The 25,357-nt window shown below is 33.6% G+C and overlaps 1 protein-coding gene across 1 annotated transcript in view; it reads left to right on the top strand.

The window, feature by feature from the left end:
- Positions 1-22,186, top strand: part of LOC136032582 (band 4.1-like protein 5) — a 60,639-nt gene extending 38,453 nt beyond the window's left edge. The window contains exons 7-12 of the mRNA XM_065712854.1: positions 897-1,139; positions 3,181-3,251; positions 7,076-7,222; positions 17,417-17,599; positions 20,011-20,113; positions 21,997-22,186. Of these exons, the coding sequence (XP_065568926.1) occupies positions 897-1,139; positions 3,181-3,251; positions 7,076-7,222; positions 17,417-17,599; positions 20,011-20,113; positions 21,997-22,078 (829 nt within the window). The 3' untranslated portion in view covers positions 22,079-22,186. The remainder of the gene's footprint in view (positions 1-896; positions 1,140-3,180; positions 3,252-7,075; positions 7,223-17,416; positions 17,600-20,010; positions 20,114-21,996) is intronic.
- The last annotated feature ends 3,171 nt before the right edge of the window (positions 22,187-25,357 follow it).

Genomic DNA, 25,357 nt, shown 5'->3' on the forward strand with positions numbered 1-25,357 from the left:
AGAGGCGGAGAATGTGTGGTTGGCTAAGTGACGAGAACTTGTCCTTCCATCTCTTTGGGGGATGCCCTCTAGGCTGGGAACCATGTACCCGGTCATCAAAAACTATTTTCAGGAGACGAGTGCTATCCATATATGGGCCCTAGCCATCTAAGATATATAAGTATACTTATCAAATATGAATAAGATATAAAAAGTAGTTTCAAGTTCTCTATTATAATTTCCTTCTGCTTAAAAAGTTCCACCGTGAATTCTATAAACATTTTATATTTGAGTGTCACGTTGGCATGAAGAAATACTCACCTCCAGAAGAAAAAAAGCCCACTATAAACCAGTTATTATCTTGTGAGCATCCACAAATCAAGTGACTGATCTAATATCCGGGTAGCATCTATTGCGTCATGAGATTGCCTGTTCGAGGGTTAATCTCACCGACACTGATTTATAAAAGATTAGAATCTAAAATACTAAGTGGTATGAAATTCATTTCCTGTTCTCTTTCTTTGAATTCATAAATGAGTTTGATCCAATACTGGAAGTTGTATTGTGGGCATGGCAATTATTTACCCGACAGGCTATTTATTATTTTCCATTGTTTTGCATTTTTCGAGGATAAATTTAACTGAACAAAGTACGTTTTAAAAATAGTTTGAAGCTGGAAATGAGAGTAGTCAGACATAAAAAAGTTCTAACAGAAATAAGGTTTTCTATAGGTCTTCACTATTCTTTGTTCCGCGCAGATGGTCAAATTGTTGCTGAATCATCCTCAAAATTTAAGCTTAAACAGAGAAAATTTGACCGCAGCATGTTGTAAATAAAGAAGAAAATATCATAATATACGTTTGTATGTCTACGTTTAAATAGAAAAATATATTCAAAAATTATTATAATTATTTCAGCGGAAGGACGGAGTTCCAGACTACTATGACATCTAGGTCTCGGAGGACTGTTCAGTTTGAGCGCCGACCGTCACAGCGTTTTGCTCGAAGACAATCGCACGTTTTACGTGAGAGGAGAATACCACCAACGGTTGTGGAAGCCGAAGGACCCTCCACCAGTACATCACCGACTGTTCCCGCTGAAGTATCTGTACCTGTTGAAGGCAAGAAAGATCTGCCCCCTGTCTACGATAGCAGGCCCACGTGAGCAGCTTTTGCTTTTATTCACCTTTTTTGCTCTAGAATTTAGAATTTAACCAAACTTTTGTTGAGGGTGGAGGAGTCACTTAAAAATGTTCGTTTTATATTTTCTCTGGCTCTTTCAGGTTGCTATAATGGTAACCATAGCAAGGCATTTATCTTATAAAATATTATAAAACTAAAAATATTCCTTGATTCTGTGTTTTATGCTATAATTACAATAAGAGTATGTAGAACAAGGGAGGGGGGAGTTGAGTAAAAAAAAAAGCTAAAATTAAAAGTAAGAAATAATACTGGCTCTAGTAATTTTTTCAGGTGTTATTTCTCATTTTTGTCAAACTGATTAATTCCATATTTGCTTCATAAAAGTTTCTAAAGCGTCCAAATATACTATGCTATATACTATAAATATACTATTGATTTTTTAAAAGGTTCAATAGTGCATAAGAATCTTTTTGCTGCCTAACCAAGACTCTTTCTTATGGGTATGCCCATATTTGGAAGTGTTTTTTATGGCTCTTGGTATTAACCAAGTTGCTGGTCTATATTAATTACTAATTTAGGAAAACAGTCTTCCTTTTCTCCTTCTGTCTCTCTCTTTTTTTTTTTTTTTTTTTTTTTTTTTTTTTTTTTTTGTGTTTATGCTGTTGCATTGGTGATTTCTCTTTTCATGATATAGCAGTCCCAAATTCTGTCGGTCTGTCTGTCGGTCCCGGTTTTGCTACTTTAGGCACTTCCAGGTAAGCTAGGACGATGAAATTTGGCAAGCGTATCAGGGACCGGACCAGATTAAATTAGAAATTGTCTTTTTCCCGATTTGACGATCTGGGGAGGAGTGGGGGCTGGTTTATTATTTCTGAAAAATTAGAAAAAATGAGGTATTTTTAACTTACGAACGGGTGATCGAATCTCAATTAAATTTGATATTTAGAAGGATATCGTGTCTAAGAGCTCTTATTTTAAATCTCGACCGGATCTAGTGACATTTTTGGGGGGGGGGGGGAGTTGGGAGGGGGAATCTAAAACGTGGAAAACACTTAGAGTGGAGGGATCGGGATGAAACTTGGTGGGGAAAGGTAAGCACAAGTCCTAGATACATGATTGACATAACCGGAACGGATCAGCTCTCTTTGGGTTAGTTGGGGGAGGGGTTAATTCTGAAAAAGTAGAAAAAATGAGGTATTTTTAACTTACGAACGGGTGATCGGATCTCAATGAAATTTAATATTTAGAAGGATATCGTGTCTCAAAGCTCTTATTTAAATCCTGACCGGATCTGGTGACATTGGGGGAAGCTCGGGGTGGGGGAACCTATAATCATGGAAAACGCTTAGATTGGAGGGATCAGGATGAAACTTTTTGGGAAAAATAAGCGGAAGTCTTACATACGGGATTTAAATAATTGGAATGGATCTGCTCTATTGGGGGGGGGGGGCTAATTCTGAAAAATAAGAAATAATTACGCATTTTTAACTTACGAAGGAATGATCGGATCTTCATGAAACTTCATATTTAGAAGATAACTTCATAACTCAGATCTCTTATTTTAAATCTCAACCAGATCAAGCGTAATTGGGGTGGGGGGCAGTTGGAAGGACCGGAAATCTTAGAAAATACTTAAAGCGGTGAGATCAGGATGAAACTGAATGGGTATAATAGAAACCTGTCTAAGATACGTGACTGACATAACCGGACCGGATCTGCTCTCTTTGGTGGAATTGGGGGGGGGGGGCAGGGTAATTTTGAAAATTGAGGTATTTGTAACTTACGAAAGGGTGACCAGATGTTAATGAAATTTGATATTTAGAAGGATTTTGTGCTTTACAGTTCTAATTTTAAATTCCGACCAGTCATCCAAACATTAGTATCTTCTTCATTTTGTGCTTTTTAACTCAGTTTTTAATTAGAGAGATGACACTCTTCGATGAAATAAATACTATAAGATAAAGTGAGAGAAAACACAACTACGTTTTGTCATGCGCATCTTTTTTTTATTAACATAGTAATTTAGATTTCATTTAAACTATTGTTTTTCTTCATTTAGGAGCGCCATGTCAAATTTGGGACGGTCTACCAGTGCTGCGTCAGAAACAAAACCATCTTCGATCAATACAGGTAGGTAACATTGCCCAATTTTGAATTCGCTACCCTGTATGGTTTTAGATGATCGTACCATTATCGTGTGACGAACTCAGAATTAAATAGCTCATGAATTAAAATCAAGTAGTTGTGGGCATCAAGCCATGGCTAATTGTACAGAAAGCCAAGACAGATAGTCTGATTGAGTCAGAGGCAAATCTAGCATAAGCCATCTTGGCTGAATGGTTGGCGAGCTGGCGTGGGAATTCTGTGTCCAAGGGTTCATTCCCAGTTGTGACCAGTTATTTAGTTTGGGACGGGAGTCAGTGGTGTGACTGTAAGCTCAGTCAGAGTCGACCCAGCTCTAAATGGGTATCTGGAGAAATCTGGGGAAGGTAAGCAGGAAGGGTGTGTGAAAACACAGGATGGTTGGCCCCCAACCCCTCATTGCACTTCCTGGCTGAAGGGCCATGAAACGGAGATCAGCACCGCCGGTTTGGACCTTAAGGGTCTAGTGCCGTCTTACTTACTTTTACTTACAAATCTAGCATAAGGCCTTATTAGGATTGTATAAAAATGTTAATAGAAAGTCTATCTATCGTTGAATGAAAAAAAAAAAAAAAAATGAATGTTCCATGAAGAAAAAAATAAGCTTCTTTGAGAGGGTTTTAAATTTTATTTGAAAATTGGGACCCTGGGATTTTCTGGCCTGGAAAAAGGATCTAGATAGGTTACGATTTTGATAAATTTGTTTTGAGTTTTAATTTTGAAGTAAAATCATGCGAGTGACGTAATATTTATATACATTTCAAGAGCATTAATTAAATCATTCCCCCCCCCCCTCTCCTGGAGTGCTAGTTTCATTTTTGATATCTATGACGTATGCAAAATTACACAAAATGACTAATGTCTTTGAAGAGCTAAAGAAAATGGCATGGAAGAAGAATTCACACATGAATTTCTCAACCATCCAGAAATAGAAAAAAGATATTTCTATTTCTATGAAGGACAAACAGGAAAGAAGAACTGAACTCGTGCCAAAAAAAAAAAAAAAATTATGTGAGTTACATCACATTTATACACATTCAAAGAGTGAAAATCACATCATTTTTCCCCAGGGGTGCTCGTATCGTTAATAGTGTCTATGACATATTCAAAAATACAAATGGCGTTACAGATAATGTGATGATTATGTTAATGCGTGAGATGAGAATCAAATAAATAGAAGCCTGCCCCGTGCCGAGGGTCAGATGAAGCCCAGGCTCATGAATTTAGTTTTGAAAATCTATTCAGACATTCATGTAGCATCTGAACCAGATTACGCACAAGACATTTTGTTGTTTAATAGGCGTTTTATTGATATTGTTGACTAGATTTTAGAAAAAGGCAAAAAGAAGATAACAATGACTTCAATACTGACTTCGATGATCCTCATGAAGGGAAAGGAAAATTTCATAATCTAACCATATATCCCTAGACTTGGCGAAAAATCTGTAAAATTTTGCGGAAGCATAATTTTCCGTTTTCCTACAAAGATAGATTTAGTGTTGGACGGAGTGTCAATGCCAGAAAATGCAAAACAGATTGCTGGACGTATAGGAAGCGTTTCCTCCCTTTTTCGAAAATGAGGCAAATTTTCTGAGGCTTCTCCAGTCGTTTCGATGCTTTAGTCAATATTTTCTAATACACATTTACTGTTGTCACCTTATTCGCATTGGGGACCCATTCCTTCATATGTGACAACTCTTGGAGTGGATTTGTCTTTCGTTGCTCCATGGCAACTTGCACATATTTGCCTAGATTTTTTTATTTATTTTTTCATTATACTCCGTCCTTTTCGATTTTTGTAGACAGGTTTTAGTTACTTTTTTGAATATCTCTAAATATTTTTGTTCCTATCACTTCCACTATTGTTTCTTGTCATATTGTTAGACTCTCGTCTAGATTTGACGTTTTTCCTTTGTTTATTATACTTCGTATAATAGGGTGGACTTGCCGGGCTTTGCTTAGATATTCCATCCTTTTCTTTTTCTCCAAATCCAAATTCCGGGCTCTTTTTCTTCCAACTTACTCAACTTTGTCTCATGAGATGCATTTTTTTTTTTTTTTTTTAGCTCCTCTCTTTGTCACTTTGCCTCTATCCAAGGAAACCTTTTGAAGTTGCTTTTGTCTTAAAATCTCCATGGACGTCTTATCTAGTCATTTCAACGTTTTGTAATACGTTTTTACAGTTGTCTCTCGCCTTGGTTAAAGTTAAAATTTCCCCAAACAGAAATTTTGAAAAACAAGAATATTTAAATGATTCTATTTCCTAATTTTAGAATTGAAATTAAAAGTTCTAGGGCCCTTTTTAAAGGACCAAAGAGATTGGAGGGCAATTAGTCCCACTTCTGTTCCTAAAAGTCATCGGATCAAAATGTTAAGATAGCCATTTTATTCAACATAGTTGAAAAGTCCAGTAACCATGCCTTTGGAGATAACAGGACACTCCCTCCCTCTGCCTTTGAGGAAAGGTCTGTTAGCTAAGAAATTTTCCCTTTGTTTACGTATAGTATTTGTCATTGTTAAGTATACAGATATTTGCAGGGGTGAGAGGAGGATTTTCTGCTGGGGGATTTTCCACGAGGAGAATTGTCTGTGGGCAGGAAAGTTTTCAGTGGGTGAACTTTCCAGGGAAAATTTTACGCTACAAGAATTTGTCAGAATGACAAATGAAATTATTTTTATTTGTCTTACTTCTTTTTGCCAGCTCCATTTTACATGCGAAGCTGTTACGGGGAATGGTCTTGGGCAAAATTTTTACCAGGCTGAAATTATCTTGAGTATTGGGGCAGTACATTGTCCACAGAAGAAATCCTCCAGAGGTAGGGTTTCCCCTAGATAAATTTTCCTGAGGTAATTTTTTGCGGGAGCTGCTTTCTGCTAGAGGACAGGGGGAGTATTTGTGGAAGATTTTTTTACGGAGGAAGGGATTTTCGGTATGATCTTAAAAGCAAACAGAAATTAAGGTATTTTTCAAATGAAAGTGTGCTAAGAAAAAATTTTCACCCGGAATTGGCCACAAGAAATTTTTCTGGGGTAATTTTCAGCTAGAATGGAATTGTCTGGGAAATGTTTTCTGGTAGGGGGGTATTTTACGTGGCAAGAACTTTCCGTGGGGAGAAGGGATTCTCAATGGATGGGGAGCTGGATTTTCCCGTATTATTTAAGAACGATCATCGCGGGATTTGGGGTTTATTGGTTAGGTCTCCTCTGAAAGCGTTAAAATTGAAGTTTAACGGGATATCAGCTTCTTAATTTTCATATCTTATTTTTTTTTTTCGAATAATAATTTGTGTTCAGCTAAAGGTTTTTTCGTGGAATTTTTAAATCATTTTTTTTAGAGATTCTGCTCGGTGATTTCGTTTAAAACCAGACGATTTCTGGATTTTGAGTAGTTATAGTAAAAGAACAAACTTTAGACCGTAGTATCTTTACTTCTGTTCACTAAAAAATCTACTGTGGTTTTTGTTTAAGCGATCAAGAATTGAAATTCAAACTAAAAAATCTTGTCAATTTAAAAATACTGGCCGTCGTGTATAGCCTTTTACCTAAATCATCTTTTAATCAGCCATTTATGACATCAAGAAGAAGTTCAGATTGTCTGTGGCTAGAAGACAAGCGACAATGAAAATCAGAATATAAAATCCTGTCTTCTAGCCGGGGTGTGAACCATGATTCTGTTGATTTCTTTTTTTCTTACTTTACGATTCTAAATTTTTTTTCGCTGTGCCATTATTCTTTAGTTTATATGTATTATTGAATTCAATGACTTTAAAGCTGTTCATCCTATTCTCAAACCTTTTTTCTTTTCTTTTTAGATTCAACTGCCGAGTCTAGACTAGACAGTCTACTAAAAAGTCTTGTCAAAGAAAGTAAACCAAATTTGTACGTAGACGAAAGTAAAAACGACTTGAATTCAGTATGTTCAAATAATAAACAGGCTGAAGGAAGGGACTCTTCGCTTGGTAAGTAAACTCGTCTCCTAGGCTGACCTATATGTACTTTCTTTCAAAATCAATTGTTTTTATTGGGTCGGTTTAGGGAAGGTAAAAATGGAAAAAGAGAAAGGGCGTTTAGAATATCAGAACTTTCGCTTTTTAATCGTGGGGGGGGGGGGGGGGGTCAATGTTGAAGAAGCTTATTTAAAACTGATACTTTCTGAGCTCTTTAATTTCTTGACCCCTTTTGGTCAATGCCTGGCGAACTGTAAAATTCACCACAAGGAAGTAAAAAAAAGTTGACAAAGTGTTTTTTGGTAGTAAGATTATATCTCCTTATTGAGAGGAATGATATGTTATATACCTGTATTTTGACTTTGTGTCAGAAAATTTACGAGATTTCTAGTAAAAAATATCCTAGCACTAAAACATCAAACGTCAGTGCAGCTTTGTTAGGTCATCATCTTAACATAATCAGGGCTTCCCTGCTCACCATCACGTGGAATTTTTTTTATTTCCTTTAGACATATTTTTTATATCTTCTTTTCCAATTTATCTTCTACGGGGCTTCCTACGCTTCGTTGCGCATCAACTGTATAAGACAAAAATAATGTTCCAGATGAAAAAAAATAATTGTTCCAGATGAAAAAAAAATACATAACGAATATTTTACGAAATGGCAGTGTGACGAGTAGAAGCTTTTTTTTTTACTCATATCAATAAGCAGTTGTTTGCTAGAAGAATATTTTGTAGGGATTCTAAGGGATGGAAAAAACAATTTTGATATATAAAGTTCAATTTCTGACTGATTCCGTGAAAGAGAATGCAATGCATTTTGGGAACTAAGTAAAATAGGTAAAAATTTATGTAAAGCTTTTTTTTGTCAAATTTGCTTAATAGATAAAATTTTGTAAAATAAGTAAAGTTTTATTTAATAGTATTAAAGAAAAGAGAGGAAAGAATCAATACCTGGGACTTGTTTCGCTTATGGGGATAAAGTGTAAATACTTGTTTTCCGAAATATTTTACATAGAACTTTTCGAATAACTGCGGTCAAAATGTTCATGTTACGAAAACCTCGCCAAACGATGTTGTCTATTTCTATTTGTTAATAGCGAAAATCAACTTGCTTCACCACTTGTTATTTTAAGAAAGATTTTGATGAATACCCCTGTTTTTATTTGCTATTTTGAAACAACGACTAGTAAGATAAATCGAAATCATGGTTATCGGGCATAGATGGGTATAGAAGACAAAAAAAGTTCTTGTTTTGATGTATTTGACACTTTACTCTTATCTTCGTCCAAAGAGACCGCGATGACGCAAATAACAAGCAGCTTCTATTGCTACGAGTGAAAAATTGACTAAAAAGCTGCTTTATAAGTATCTCAGTTGCTAAATTTGTTGTTACCTGACTTTTTATGTTGCAGGTAATAACAAATATAATGATCATCAATGATAGCTGAGTTCTGGGACACACCCTTAGTGGCTGATATCTCTAGCGTTCAATATATAGTGACAACAGACAAAATAATGACACACAAACACAACACTTTCATGAATAACACATGAATGTAATGAGGTGTGCATTTTGGTTTTGGGTACGATGGTGGTATGTGTTCATCATATGTATTGATGTCAACACTGTCTCTGCTACCCATCGGTAAAGTTACTATTCCACTAATGCGCTACCGTTAGCGAGAAAATCCGAGCTCTGATTGTTCTGTTAGGTAAAACTGAGTCAGTTTAATCACAGCTGAACAGAAAATAATTAAATTTACAACATTGTGCGAATACAGTGGCATCTAGTTGTTCCTAGCCGTGCTCTGAAGCTTATTACTCAGAGACCACTTTAAGGATATAATATGGCCGATTGTAAAAGTGATTGGCACCTAATATTATTATCTTCGACTTAAATAAAGATGGCTATGACTGTCAATTCTCCCTTATGGCTGTCATGTAACAGTACATGCTGTATAAATTTGTTAACAAGTCTTCAAGGAAAATTATGCGTGTTTGATATTGTGGAACTTAAGATTTATGGAGATTTACAGATGATAATTTATGCATATCTATATATATAAAAATAAGTTGTCTGTGTGTCGAGTGACGTCACTGTCCGCATATGACGTCTGAATTATTTCATCACATACCAGTTCAAAAACGAATGTATTCAAGCCGAAATAGCTCAGTTATATAACTACCTGTGTTGGCGTAGTGGGTTTGACCTTAGCGTGGTAATGCGTGACCCAGAAATCGATCCATGCTGCAGGAATGCACTACAGGGCCGACGCAGGGACCTTAGTAGTCAAGAAGCGTCGTTAATCCGATACAAATACAGTAGCTCAGTTGGTAAAGCATTATGTTCCAGGTTCTACGTCCGAGAGGTTCCAGGTTCGAACCTTGGCTTTAAAGAAGAAAAAAAACTAAAAAAGATAAAACTACAAAAAAAAACTAAAAAGAAGATACTAAAAAAAACTAAAAAAGCTAAAAAACTAAAAAACTAAAAAAAACTAAAAACTAAAAAAGTAAAAAAAACCTAAAAAAAGTAAAAAAATACAAAAAAACTAAAAAGCAAAAAAACTAAAAAATACTAAAAACTGAAAAAGAAAAAACTAAAAAAAAAGGAAAAAAACTGACAAATAAAGGAGAAAAAGAAAACGAAAAATAAAAAAATAAAAATAAAAAAAAACTAAAAAAGCTAAATGTATTCAAGCCGAAGTAGCTGAGTTGGTAAAGCGTTATATTCCAGGTTCTAGGTCCGAGAGGTTCCAGGTTCGAACCTTGGCTTTAGCATTAATACAAAAGAAGAAAAAAACTCAAAAAGAAAAAAAAAACAAAAAAAACTAAAAAACAGGTAAAAACTACTGAAAAAACTAAAAAAGCTAAAAAACTAAAAAAAAAACTAAAAAATGTAAAAAACTAAAAACTAAAAAAGAAAAAAACTAAAAAAGGGTAAAAACAACAAAAAACTAAAAAAGCGTAAAAACAGCAAAAAAACTAAAAAAAAACAAAAACTAATAAAAAAAAAATTAAAAACTGAAAAAGAAAAAAAAAAACTAAAAAAAGGAAAAAAACTGAAAAATAAAGGAGAAAAAGAAAACTAAAAAAAAAGAAAAAAGAAAAAAGGGAATATAAATGACGACTGGGACACTCAAAGAGAAATTACAGACTGGGACACCGGGACACAAATGACGACTGGGACGTGTGCGTCGACTGACGTGATGTTTGTGTGTCGACTGACGTCATGTTTGTCGACTATAAATGACGACTGGGACACAGGGACACAACTACAACGGGGACGCCGGGGGCCGCAGGGGGATATATAAATGACGATGGGGACACAGGGAATGTTTGATTAGCAATCACCATCAACAAAGCTCAAGGGCAATCATTAGAATAATGAGGTACAGATCTGAATACCGATTGTTTTTCCCATGGACAATTATATGTTGCTTGTTCAAGAGTCGGTAAACCTGACAATCTATTTATATGTACAGACAATGGGACAGCGAAGAATGTTGTATATTCGCAAGTTTTACGTAGTTAAAAACATATATATATATATATATATATATATATATATATATATATATATATATATATATATATATATATATATATATATATATATATATATATATATATATATATCATTCTTGGCTTTCCCATTGTCTGTGCATATACAAAGCCGTATGTACTAATAATGACATCATATGCAAACGCTCTTTTTACAAACAAACAAACATGCATACACACAACTCGTTTTTATATAGATAGATAGATAGATAGATAGATAGATAGATACAATACAAATTAACTGCGTAAAACTTGCGAATATACAACATTCTTCGCTGTCCAATTGTCGCTGCATATAAATAGATTGTCAGGTTTACCGACCCTCGAATATGCAACGTACAATTGTACATGGGAAAAACAATCAGTATTAAGATCTATACCACATTTTTCTAATGATTGACCTTGAGCTTTGTTAATGGTGATTGCAAATGCTAATCGAATTGGGAATTGCAATCTTTTAAATTGAAAAGGCAGATCCGTTGGAATCATAGGAATGCGAGGAATAAGAACAGCCTCACACTCAAAAGGCCCTGTCAAGATTGTGGCCTCTACTAGGTTTTCCATTGTTTTTTTTACGGCAAGTCGCGTGCCATTGCAAAGCTTTGGTGGGTTGATATTTCTTAAAAGTATTATTTGTACGTATATTTTTAGTTGTAGCACGTGTGGTGGAAACCCTGAAGGATCTATGGAATTTAAAAATTCAGATGGATAATTAACCGCTTCATTTGGTTCAAAACTGTGTCGACTGACTTGTAAAGGACTGCCTGGTCTCGAATCTTGGTCAAAACAATATTGTTGATGTCGTGGACGTCTATATTTTTGGGCGCGAGAATCGCTCTTTCACTTAGCCATTTATTATTTTATAATTTTTTAGAATATTCGGAAATACTTTTTCAATCAATTCATTTTTGGACGTCACTAAATTACAGAAATCAGCAGGTAGTTGTATACGTCCTGAAATTGAGTCTACTGGGAGCTTTCCGTTTCCAATTGCCAGCAATTGATCTGAAAATGTTTGACCAGAGTCATCGTTTTGCAATCAGACACGCATATTTGTAGTTAATTTTAATATTTTTACGTGTGCCCATAAATTAGAATTTTTCAGGCAAGCATTCATTTCGTCTGCAGGAGTTAAACTACGTAAAAATTGCAGATATACAACATTCTTGGCTTTCCCATTGTCTGTGCATATACAAAGCCGTATGTACTAATAATGACGTTATATGCAAACGCTCTTTTTACAAACAAACAAACATGCATACACACAACTCGTTCTTATATAGATAGATAGATAGATAGATACAATACAAATTAACTGCGTAAAACTTGCGAATATACAACATTCTTCGCTGTCCAATTGTCGCTGCATATAAATAGATTGTCAGGTTTACGGACCCTCGAACATGCAACGTACAATTGTCCATGGGAAAAACAATCAGTATTAAGATCTATACCACATTTTTCTAATGACTGACCTTGAGCTTTGTTAATGGTGATTGCAAATGCTAATCGAATTGGGAATTGCAATCTTTTAAATTGAAAAGGCAGATCCGTTGGAATCATGGGAATGCGAGGAATAAGAACAGCCTCACCCTCAAAAGGCCCTGTCAAGATTGTGGCCTCTATTAGGTTTTCCTTTTTTTTTTTTTTACGGCAAGTCGCGTGCCATTGCAAAGCTTTGGTGGGTTGATATTTCTTAAAAGTATTATTGGTACGCCTATTTTTAGTTGTAGCACGTGTGGTGGAAACCCTGAAAGATCTATGGAATTTAAAAATTCAGATGGATAATTAACCGCTTCATTTAGTTCCAAAACTGTGTCGACTGACTTGTAAAGGACTGCCTGGTCTCGAATCTTGGTCAAAACAATATTGTTGATTTTGTGGACGTCTATACGTTTGGGTGCGAGAATCGCTCTTTCACTTAGCCATTTATTATTTTTATAATTTTTTAGAATATTCGGAAATAATTTTTCAATCAATTTATTTTTGGACGTTACTAAATTACAGAAATCAGCAGGTAGTTGTATACGTCCTGAAATTGAGTCTACTGGGAGCTTTCCGTTTCCAATTGCCAGCAATTGATCTGAAAATGTTTGACCAGAGTCATTGTTTTGCAATCGGACACGCATATTTGTAGTTAATTTTAACATTTTTACGTGTGCCCATAAATTAGAATTTTTCAGGCAAGCATTCATTTCGTCTGCAGGAGTTGATCTAGGTATTATAGGTAATGTTTGCCTGATATCTCCCGCAAGCAATATTAATGTGCTGCCAAAGGGTTTCGAAATGACGACAACTAACTTCATGATTAAATATCTTTAATGACGTCACCGTCATAGCAAAAATGACGACAACTAACTTCATGACGTCAGTCAACACAGAAACATGACGTCACCTGATCCACAGACAGACACACAGACAGACAACTTATTTTTATATATATAGAAGATATATATATATATATATATATATATATATATATATATATATATATATATATATATATATATATATATATATATATATATATATATATATATATATATATATGATTTAAATGTAAATATTTCTGATAATAATAAATTAAGTTTTAAAATGTATAATAAAACGGATGATTTTGGTTTTGAAGTGATTAGTTTCCCATTCCCTGAAAGTAATATATACTCAAATATCAAATATTCTGCGTTTTTCTCACAGTTACTTCGTTATGCAAGGATTTGTAGTAATTATATTGATTTTAAAAATAGATGTAAAATCTTAAGCCAAAAATTGATATTAAGAGGTTTTTCTGCAAATAAATTAACTTAGCAATTTAAAAAATTTAGTTTTCATTATAACGAACTTTTAAATAGATATCAAAAGAATTATCTGGAAATACTTAAAGAAATTTTTAACTAATTTCGGAGGTTCGACAAATGATGATGCAGCGCCATTTATTTTGAATTGTGTTTCTAATAGAGCAGATTTAAAAAAAAAAAAATAGCCACATGGTAAAAATGAATTCTATAATGTTTTTTTTTTTTTTTTTTTTTTTTTTTTTTTTTTTTTTTTTTTTTTTTTTTTTTTTTTTTTTTTTTGCAATGTGTTAATATTTGTGATTTGGTAAATTTTATCATATTTAGTTTACCTATTGTTGCTAAAAAGAGGGATATATTAACAGGATAATCCTGTTTTGGTGTTACTTGGTTGTTTTACATTTGCTGTTTTTTTTTTCATAGGCATGTATTTTATGGGTGATACCTGACACGGGGATGCCATGGATATTCTGTGGTAGCCACACCACTTGGCTGGGTAGAGAATTTAAAGTGGCGAAACCCTATAGGCCAGTGTATTCTCCTGATGAGCCCTTGTGTTGGGTTGTTGCCTCTGAATTATTTGTCTTTATTATTTTTTGTATTGTTTGGTAAATGACGACTTATACTTATTGACGACATGACTGCCTGTCCATGGATTATTCTTTATGGTTGATTGTGTTTGGCTATGCTGTTTGACCTATGTGATTGTATGGATGAGTAGGGTTAAGGCCTCATTCAAGTGCTGGTCTATAGTAATCACTCATTTAGGAAAACAGTCTTCCTTTTCTCCTTCTGTCTCTTTTTTTTATTTTATTTTATGTGTTTGTGCTGTTGCATTGGTGATTTCTCTTTTCATGATATATATATATATATATATATATATATATATATATATATATATATATATATATATATATATATATATATATATATATATATATATATATATTTATATTCAAGGGTGGGACACAGGGACACAACCTCAATGGCGCGTAACGACTTACGCGCGCGGGGGGGGGGGGCGTGAAGCGCCCCCTCCAACTAGGTGTTGGGGTGCTAGTATATATATATATATATATATATGAGAAATCATATATATATATATATATATATATATATATATATATATATATATATATATATATATATATATATATATATATATATATATATATATATATATATATATATATATATATATATATATATATATATATATATATATATATATATATATACATAGATAGATAGATAGATAGATAGATAGACAGAGTGTTGTTGTGTCCCTGTGTCCCGGTCGTCATTTATATTCCCTGTGTCCCGGTCGTCATTTGTGTCCCGGTGTCCCAGTCTGTGATTTCTCTTTGAGTGTCCTGGGCGTCATTTATATTCCTTGTGTCCCAGTGTCCCGGTCGTCATTTGTGTCTCGGTGTCCCGGTCTGTATATACATTCGTTTTTGAATTGGTCTTTTTTTTTGTTTTTAGTTTTTTACCTTTTTTTTAGTTATACCTCATGATTTTAATGATTGCCCTTGAGCTTTGTTGATGGTGATTGCTAATCGAACATTCCCTGTGTCCCTGTCGTCATTTATATATCCCCCTGTGCCCCCCGGCGTCCCCGTTGTAGTTGTGTCCCTGTGTCCCGGTCGTCATTTATATTCCCTGTGTCCCGGTCGTCATTTGTATCCCGGTGTCCCGGTCTGTATATACATTCGTTTTTGAAATGGTATATGATTAAATAAATTTTTGTGTTTTTCCCCTTTTTTTCTTTTTTCTTTTTTCTCTTTTTATTTTTTTTAGTTTTGTTTTCCTCCTTTATTTTTCATTTTTTTCCTTTTTTTCTTTTTTTTCTTTTTTATTTTTTTTTAGTTTTTTAGCTTTTTAGTTTTTTATTAGTTTTTAGTTGTTTTTTTCTTTTAGTTTTTTGTAGTTTTTACCTTTTTTTTAGTTTTTTTTTTTACTTATGTCCTGGTCGTCATTTATACTCCCTGTGTCTCGGTCGTCATTTGTGTCCCGGTGCTTTGTTGATGGTGATTGCTAATCGAACATTCCTTGTGTCCCGGTCGCTTTCTCTGTGAGTGTCCCGGTCGCTTTCTCTGTGAGTGTCCCGGTCGTCATTTATATTCCCTATGTGGCGGTGTCCCGGTCGTCATTTGTGTCCCGATGTCCCGGTCTGGAATTTCGTCAGTCGAAAACATGACGTCAGTCGACACACAAACATGACGTCACTCGACAGGCACACACACACACACACACAGAGACAACTTATTTTTATATATATAGATTACAAGCCATCATCATAATTAAAAAATCAATGTCCCGGGATTTTTAATAATTCAAACCTGGGATAATGCCCAAGTAGATCTGTTGATACTGTTATATTTTCTCTGTCTGCCCTGCTTAGTTGTGGACTCATGCTCCTTTAACTCATATCGTTAGATTACACAGGATAGTTTGAAATTTTCCTCTAATATACACTCCCTCCTCCTCGACCCCTTCCCTTCTCCCACACATGCATGCGCACACACTCAAAAGAAAACTTGAGAAGGGGATATATTTACTTTATTTCTTTTGCGAAATCATCCAAAAAACAAGACAAAGGACGTAGCATAAAAAACAACGAATAAATCCACTTATTTATTAAACAATTTAAAAAGTAAAATAAGAATTGTACACCATGGGTGATCTGCTGTTCTTTGTATGTTTTTCATACACTTTTGAAACTGCAATTTCTGGGTTGGCTCTGCTACATTTGTAAATCAAACTTGTGTTGCATGTCTATGGTGGTACTTGGAGAAGCTTTATAAAGATCGGCGAGGCAGAAAAGGTTAAAGCGAGGTTTCAAGAAAAAACAATTGAACCATGGGAAGCAGATATTGAGCGAGAAGTGCGACCGTTGAGCAGAGTTCGAGTACAGCGACCAGAGGTGCCAACAGGGAGGCCTAGGTACAAGATCAAGTCAAGGGCGTTCTTGACAGAGGTATCAAGAAATACAGCCTATGATGGGTTATCATTAGGCAATTAAAATGAAAACTTTTGATTATTCTGAAATAAATTTTAGGGCAATATTATGTTATTCTTCGTATCATATGAGGGAAAAAATTTCTACGTTACATACATTAGTCAGACATGGGTTGAGGATATCATCAGCATATGAGGCAAGCTATACGTTGATACCATGAAAAATACATGATGAACGAAATTTGAGTTTTTGGCCCGTTTTTTCGATGGAAGAATTTCTCATTCTTTAACCTTCATACATGAATGATTCCAAATCATAGCTTGTCAAATGCCAAGTTGTTTTGTTATCCCAGCACAATTTTGATCTCACTTCTTCTGTTTTCTCGGAAGGAGAGGCCACTAAGCTGTTACTCGCTTACACCTCCCGCCTTTCGTTACTTTCACTATAAATATTTTATGACGATTTGTAGAGCAACCCTTTATTGTCTCTCCAGAAAATTAACCTTAATGTAGTAGAGAAGAGTCTGATGATTTTGTGTGTAACCAAAGATTGCTAGGACTATGTATCCGAAAAGAACTAGTTACAATAATATCTAACAAGTATAATACATAAGTATAGGATCAGTGTTGCCGAAAATTTGCAAGGCTTCATAGCCAAAAAGTACTAACCAAAATCATAGCTGAGAAGTATAGCACAAAAGGATAGCTTCTCTTTAGCCGAAAATTATAACTTCGTTCCCAGCTACTTGGATTTTCTTAATTTCGTGATTTTCAGGCCTTTTATATAACTGTATCTATGCTGGCAAATCTATCAACTTATAGTCAAATGTGTCCATATACACAAAATGATCTTTTCATTTACAGAATCATATAGTTTTTATTATAGCTAGTGAATCTGAAATGTTGGCCGCCAAATTGAAAGCCATTGAATTTCCGTCACCAACACCGTCGATGGTAAACAGCATGAAGGAAGTGAATAAAGTCATACCAAACAACCAGACACCAAAGGTTGGAGTTACTAGCTTAAAACCTATCCCTCCTGACCAACTGAAGTGCAACATTTTGAAGGGTAATATCTCCTTATTTTCCCTCTGCTTTTCTGATGATTCCTTGTCTACAGCAATGACTATTCTTTGTCTCCACTTCTTTTCGTACTTTTTCTCTCTGTCCTCCAACCTATCTTTATTTCCTCTTTTGTGGTCTACGTTTGCCTAATTATTAATAATTATTTTATTAGTTTCGTATTTTTAAGTTTTTGTAAAATCTTGAAAAGTAACTTCAGTATTTTATAATGTCATGATGAATAATCATAATTATCACGTGAAATTGTATAGGTGAAAAAAGTATATTAGTTGTTTTGGTTATCTATTAGTTATCTTATTAGTTATGTTTTACTGTTTTTTTGTGTTTTTTTTAATGCTATTTTGGGTATTAGACTGATGTTCCTGAAAACCTGTTTAAAATTACGTCTCGTTTGATTCAGTGTGCATGGATTTAGATGAGAGTTGTTGAGGTTGGAGCGGAGGACTTCTTTTCATTTTGATTCTGAAAAGAAAAGTTTATGTATTTCCTTTCTGTATGCCAAATTCTTATTAAGTCCAAAATTACAAAATTGGCAAATGAAACCTTTGAAAAATATCACTGAAAAAAAGTGAATGATCGAAAGATTGTATTTTCAAAATTTCAAATTTGTGCTTTTAAAATGCTGAAAATATTTTTTTTCACATACTGCTAAGTATTATAAATCAGGTGGTTGAGACCTAATCTGGTTGAGACCTAATCTCTTAGGTTAGAAAAAAATTGGTAAAGGAAGTGTGCTTGAACTGCTGACAAAGTTGTGTAAGTATCCTTGGCTTTGTTACAGTTTTCTTGAGCAACAACAAATTTACTCTTAATCAAATAGAAAATATTTAATTTTAGTGCGTTAGGGCCTGTTCATCTCTTTGTGCCTAGCTTCAACTTTTTTTCTTCTTTCAATTCAATTGAAAAGTAGCTCTTTTATTTAAAGCATAGAAAAGCCTCTTTCTGCCATTGGTTTATGAATTTAGCTTGTTAATCACGATTGCATGACGATCCTGTCTTATTTTATTTCCATGAAATTAAAATCATTTATTACAATAAAATAAAAAAAAATGCTTTAGTAAAATTAAAGGAAGTGCGAGCACTTATTATTTCCTTTAATGCATCCAACTAGTACTTATAAAGGAACTAAAAATTATTATCCAAATTCTTGAAGAAACTGATTTCGTTTAGATTCTTTCTAAAAACCTGTTTCTCTATTTAACTCGTAATTTCCTTTTGCCTGAACGCTTTTGAGGCATTGGACTTTAAGAGGTCAATATCTCTTTTACATGAGAAGAAAAGTTCACCTACTGAGTGTTTATTTTTTCATCAATGTCTTTATTTTCTGTTAATTATAAAACAAACTGCCTTTTCATTTAACTTTTAATAAACGAAAAAATAAGATAAGCTGAACACAACTAATTCCCTTATACTATTTGTGCTGAAATTTAACTCGTTAATTACTTTTACATAGGCAATATTAAAAACTAAATTTCCCTCCATCAAAAATTACATTTTAAGTAAGGATTTCAAAATTTTTGTTTTGTAATTCTTATTATAAAGATGTAAAAATGTAAGATGCTCGCTAATTTTTCGCAAAGCTAAAACCTTCAGCACTAGAACAAAAATGTTTCTCAAATTTCCTAAGAAATGAATAGATGTGTAGATGATATCATTTTAAAACTAACTATTAATATATTGAATTGATGCAAGACAAATATGTCATTATGCTCCTCTTACAAGGTTCTATAAATCACACACACAAAGACACATACACACAAAACTATAGACGTCAAAACTATACAAAATGAAAATAATGAAATCCGCAATAAACAATACCAACATATATTTCCAATTTGGAAATGTTCTTGTGTGTCCTGGTGATTTATTCTAGAAAAGGACTCGTATCTGTAGGGTTTAGTTCTGGTTTAAGACTAGCTGTCGGATGAGCAGATCCCCTTCTCCCTCAATTTCAAGGTTTCCAAGTAGTTTTTGTTGTAATGTGTGTGCAATTTGTAATTATTTGTATTTGCTTATTTACCCTCCGAAATAAGCTCCTTTGAAATAGCTGCCTTCAAATTCATTGGCTTAAACTTGGGTTTGAATACTGGAAATACGTCTATCAGTAATAGTTATTTTAATGTACCAGTACATGTCTCGGATTTTCTCCTTTTTTTTTTTTTTTAATTCGAATTGAAAAGTAGCTCCTTTATTTAAATCATAAAAAACCATCTGTCGGAAAATTACATCAGGCCTAGTTTTATATTTGTTTAATCAATAAGACTATAACTTCATCCATAGGACTCTCAAATAAACTAATTAAAAATGAGGAAGCTACTTATCGTTCATAGCCTCCTTAGGTATAATAACTTTCGTGCTTAATTTTATTTATTCGATAATTTTATTCCCTACTTTTAGCTAAAATTGAGGAAGAAATGAAGAAAGGTCCCATTGACTTGAATTTAGACTCATCCGGAAGAAGCTCAAGTCCCTATGGTGATGTTAAGAAGGTTGTCAATGGGTACGTAATGTATCTTATTAAATTTATATGACCAAGGGATAACAATTCCTGTTGTGGATTGTTATAATGAAATTTAAAGTCTAGTTAGTGTTTTAAACTATTTAAATAAATTTAATGCTGCGTATACAGAGTTGCATGTTAACAAAATGGACGGGGCGTGGAGAGTTTTACGACAGTAGGGCACGCTCAGGACCTTTAGGCTATTTGGAGTGGGAGGGAGTAAAAGAATGAGGAAGATGGAGTTTACCTCCCTATATTTTGTCTAAAGGTCTCAGAAGAAGTTTTTTTTTTACCGGCTTTCATGGACCAACTTATAATCTTCAGGATTTCAGAAGAAATATATATATATATATATATATATATATATATATATATATATATATATATATATATATATATATATATATATATATATATATATATATTTATACAATTTACGAGTCAGAAAATATTTCAAGGGGAAAGTGCAGGCGTTAAAATCCGGTAGCCCCCTACCTCCTCTGAATAAGGCCTTGGAGGATGAATACCTCTTTACCGTTGCTTTTTTAAAGGAGATTCCTCCGACAATTTGCTGGAAGAACTAAAAGATTCTTTTACCAGCTAATGCTTCGATTTTGATTAATTGTTTGGCATAGATGATCGTATTCAGGAAGTGATTGTGTCTTCAGGATTGGTTCTTCAGGCACTGAGGATGTGAATTTGGTTCTTTTGTGTCTTTCGTAACTTTTTCGATAAACTGTTGTTGTATGTTAAGGACATACCGTGCGCGCATGAATCTGGTAAAATCTTGAATGAGCGAAAGACATAAACGTAGTAGGCACAAGAAGAAAGTGTGTCAAAAGTATTAAATTTAGGAGATGACTGGACCTGAATGAAACATGAAAAAAAAAAAAAAAAAAAAAAAAAAAAAAAAAAAAAAAAAAAAAAACTGAAACCGCATTTCAGATCTTCCTTGGACAGTTCCTGAGAAATTTCTTATTTTGGAAGAAAACGATTTTCTTTTCTTTACTTTTGCTTAAAATGTGGTTTTAGTCATGTATTTTTCCTTCAGTAATTGGTATGTGAAAAAAAGGAAGAATAATATTTAATAATGCCAAATGAAATACAAATTTGATCGAGCTTTATTTTATGGCTATTGTAAAAGAACCGTGTTTTATAAATCGCTTTTTTGTTTGTTTGCTAAGTGTTCTAAAACGAATAGATGAGCTCGGCAAGTGTGACCCTTTCAGACAGGAAAAGGCCAAGAGGGAAGGGAGTCTGTTACAGTGGGAATGAATTTGATTATTCTTCTGCTTAAATCATATTTTATGCAGTAAATATCTATGAGGGTAATAGCATAGTGGTTATCACCTCTTTTAGTGCCAGAGGTATCTGATTGAACGCAAATTAGACCATTTTTTGATTCTGTCACTATTTGGCTTTTACTGGAACAGGTCACAAGAGGATAAGGTACATTTTCTTGCAAGGGGTTGCTGAAGCTGATAGTAGATTGGCAACAGGAAGCCAAAATAAATAGCTCCAAATATCATGGGTAAATGATGTGAAAACTCATTATAAAGAATCATGAGCAACGCCGAGCAGTTTTTGCTTGCAGGTCAAGCATAGTCAAACCTTGAGTTTTAAAAAGTTTTGTACCTAGTTTGTGTTTTATCCTTTCATGCGGGTTCCTACGTCTGCAATGTTGCATAGAACACTATAAGAACGTTTTGTGCTGGTTAAGAAAGCTGTAAGGGTAGAAATTTAGTTTGTTGTCTTTGTTGTGTGAATTTGGTTGGTTTTGCCAAAAGGGCCGTGAGTGCATTAGCATTAAAAAAAGTTTTTTTTATGAAAATTTAAACATTCTTTTCGTTTCAATAGTTTATGAATGTTGTTTTTGGCTTTAGCGAAGGGAAATCTGACGAAGGTCTTCTAAATTCCTTGGAGCGTCTTGATGCCCTCATCAAAGGACAAGTGAGTGCTAGGTAGGCTTTGTGATATGAATGTACCTTGTCCAGCATAGAGTGTGCTCTGCACCGTTTTTCAATTAACAATTAATGAAATTTCTTTCAAAAACTGTAAATTGCTGTTTTTTTTTTCTTATATTAAGGCTTCGCTCTTGGGGAGGGGAAGGGGTTGATCCTCCTCGTCCTTGCAGCTTAAGAAAAAATTATGTGAAACGCGATTTTTTTGATGCTTTAATTCTCATTAATTTTATTCAATTAAATGCCTCTTGTCCTAGATCAGGGCTTCTTAAACTTTTGTAATTCCCGACCCCATTAATGATTGCAAGTTTCTTAACGACCCCAACAAATATAAGAGAAAAATAAATTAATATTTTTTGATGATATATTTATTAGGTAACAATATACATATGCATATGAAAATATATAAATTTAGAATTCGTTTTGAAACATAAAAATCAAAAATTGAAATTTGCACAAAATATTATAGAAATGTTTTTATTATAGTTTCAAAAACAAAAATGGATTCTGACCTTCTTAAATCTCTCGAATATATCCAAGTAGTTGTGTGGTAAATATTAAATTAAAGTTTACGTTAAAAATTTAATGAGATGGATGTGCCTGTTTTTATTGCATAACAAATCAAATCTTGGTGTAATGTTTGAAACTCCTGAACGTAAGACCTCTTCAACATTTTACATCTCTGCACGATATTGGGATTTAATGTGTGTTAAAGCTGAAAAAGTAACTTCACTTAAATATGCAGTGTTGAATGTCAGAAGTACATTTAACGCCATATCGGTGATTGTAGGAAATTAAGTTCTAGTTCCGATCCAAAATTCAGTCAAGGGCTTTTTTTTGGAATTGTAGTTTTAAGTTTGAGTCACACGAAAGCTCAGCAAATTCCTCTTAAGCTTTAAGTGGCAGATGATCAATCTCTTTAAACCAATCCAAAACGGCTTTTGAATCCAAACTATTTTTTGTAAATCAATATTTAATATAGAATATGTTCGGAACTGTATTTCTAGCGCTTTTAAGTGATCTACAATAGTTTTTGCAATAAAAGTTTACGATGAATTTTCTCAATGACAAAATTGTCGACACTGGAAAACATTTCGAACGAATTTTTTTCGATCCTACTTTTCCAAATGCTGATCTTTTTAATAAGACTTTCAATTTTATCGTTTGAAGTAAATTTATCGCAATTTTTTCCTTGAAGAGACAAGTTAAGATCGTTTAACTTCGCAAAAATATCTGACAAATAACACAGCTTGGATAGCCACAAGTCACTTTGAAAAAAAGCAGCAAATTCACATTTTCGTTCAGTTAAAAATATTTCGATCTCGTCCTTTAATAACAATAATCTTTTTAAACTTTGACCTCTTGACAACCATTTTACTTCTGCATGTAATAACAAAGTTGTTTAGTTGGAATCCGTATCCTTACAGATATTTGAAAATAAGCGACTGTTAAGGGCTTATTTAAGCGACTCTTAATAAAATTTATGACCTTAACAGCATCCTGAAGCACGTCGTTCAATTCTGGTACTATCAATCAATTAAGAAGCACCCAAAGGATTTTTACATGCCAGGACTGTAAGGTCCCGTCGGTCACGAAAGGGTTAAACTGACTAATTCGGAATAGAATGCACTTCGCTCACAATCATACAATGGCTGAATGAAAATAACACGAAATGTTTATCTAGTTTCTTCGAAATAACACTTAAAAATTTTGTTAATAATATTTATCAGGATTATTTCGGTTTTAAGAGATTGACAAAAATAAATCTACATTTTTTTATAAATTTCTATAACATCTTCTGATTCATAGTAAATTTATACAAGATATTATACTGATCGGAATAGAAATGCTGGTATAATCAGTCTTTCCGAACCAGAAGATTTTATGATATATTTATCTACGATGATTGTTATTTTCTTTATAACAATAATTTTACAAATTAAAAAACATTTTTTGTTAAATTGTATTTTTATCACTCGCGACCCCATTATTTTGCTAAGCGACCCCAAATGGGGTCGCGACCCATAGTTTAAGAAGCCCTGCCCTAGATCAAAGCAATGAGTCCTGTCATTACTTATGCGACCGCCCTGAGAAATAATGTTTTATTTGTCATATCCGGGAACTCATGAGAAATAATTTCAGTTTTTTTTTCATTCTCATTTTTTTTTCATTTTTTGACACTAAATAACTAAGAACCCTTTTCAATGCGTAAAAACTATTAAATATGAAAAATTGAAAACAATATATACATCAATAGAATGTTTTCTAGTTGTTTTTGCTTAGTTGTCTAAAATTCGCTCTTTAGCTTAGTTGTTTAGATATCAATGGAATCTTTTTTCCATGTGTTTTTGTTTAGTTGTTTAGATTTCATTCTATACTAACAAAAAGGTTTGTTGAATGAGAGACGTAAAAAAATGACGTTGCATATAATATTGTGGAAATACGGAAACCTAATGACTGAGAAATACTTGCTTGCCTTCAGCTATTATGTATCCAACGCATAAATAATTGAAACGTATTCAGAACTGAAGGTTAGTGATAAATGGGAGTTACAGACATTCACCGATTGCAGAAAGTAAGAAATTACTTCTTCTTTATGCCCTGAAAAAGAGTGAGGGGGGCTCTTGGTTGAATTTTTTTCTACTACATCATATCTGGCCTTTATGGTTTTAGTGCTGATTTATTCTTGCAATTTTGAAAGTATCCTGGGGGAACTCCAAATCACTCTAGATACATCTGCGAAACGGAAAGATAAACCGAAAAGAAGACCAATGGCAAAAATAATCAGACCAAGAAAAAAAGACGTTTTGAACTTTTGTGTTGATCCGGCATAATGATTAATATCTATGAGTGACGGAGAATTCCTAAAAATCAAAATTTAGGGGTAGCATATGAAGATTATAATAAACTGCGGAAGAGTCTTTCTAGCGGCGATTCGAGAGCCTCGCGAAATAGGATCTTCTATCTGAACTCTTTTTCAAAAGAAAAAAAAATTAACTTTATAATGTCTTTCTTTTAAAAGGGAGAATTTTATAGAAAATAATTTATAGAAAAGAATCAATCAAGTTCTGCGTTCTTTTTGCTGGCTCAGAATGTCGCATTGTTTGATGCATAACTAAAAAATCTATAAAAATAATCAGGAACATAATATTCATCATTTTGATAGCATTCTAAAGCAGATATTAGGCTTACAGCATATGTCTAAAAAATAACAAGATTCAACAGTTTGTTTAGGTTTCCAGTTCCATTACTATATTTACATTAAAAAAAATATATATGATCT

This window comes from Artemia franciscana, chromosome 1 (assembly GCF_032884065.1).
Source record: "Artemia franciscana chromosome 1, ASM3288406v1, whole genome shotgun sequence".
Classification (NCBI taxonomy): domain Eukaryota; kingdom Metazoa; phylum Arthropoda; class Branchiopoda; order Anostraca; family Artemiidae; genus Artemia; species Artemia franciscana.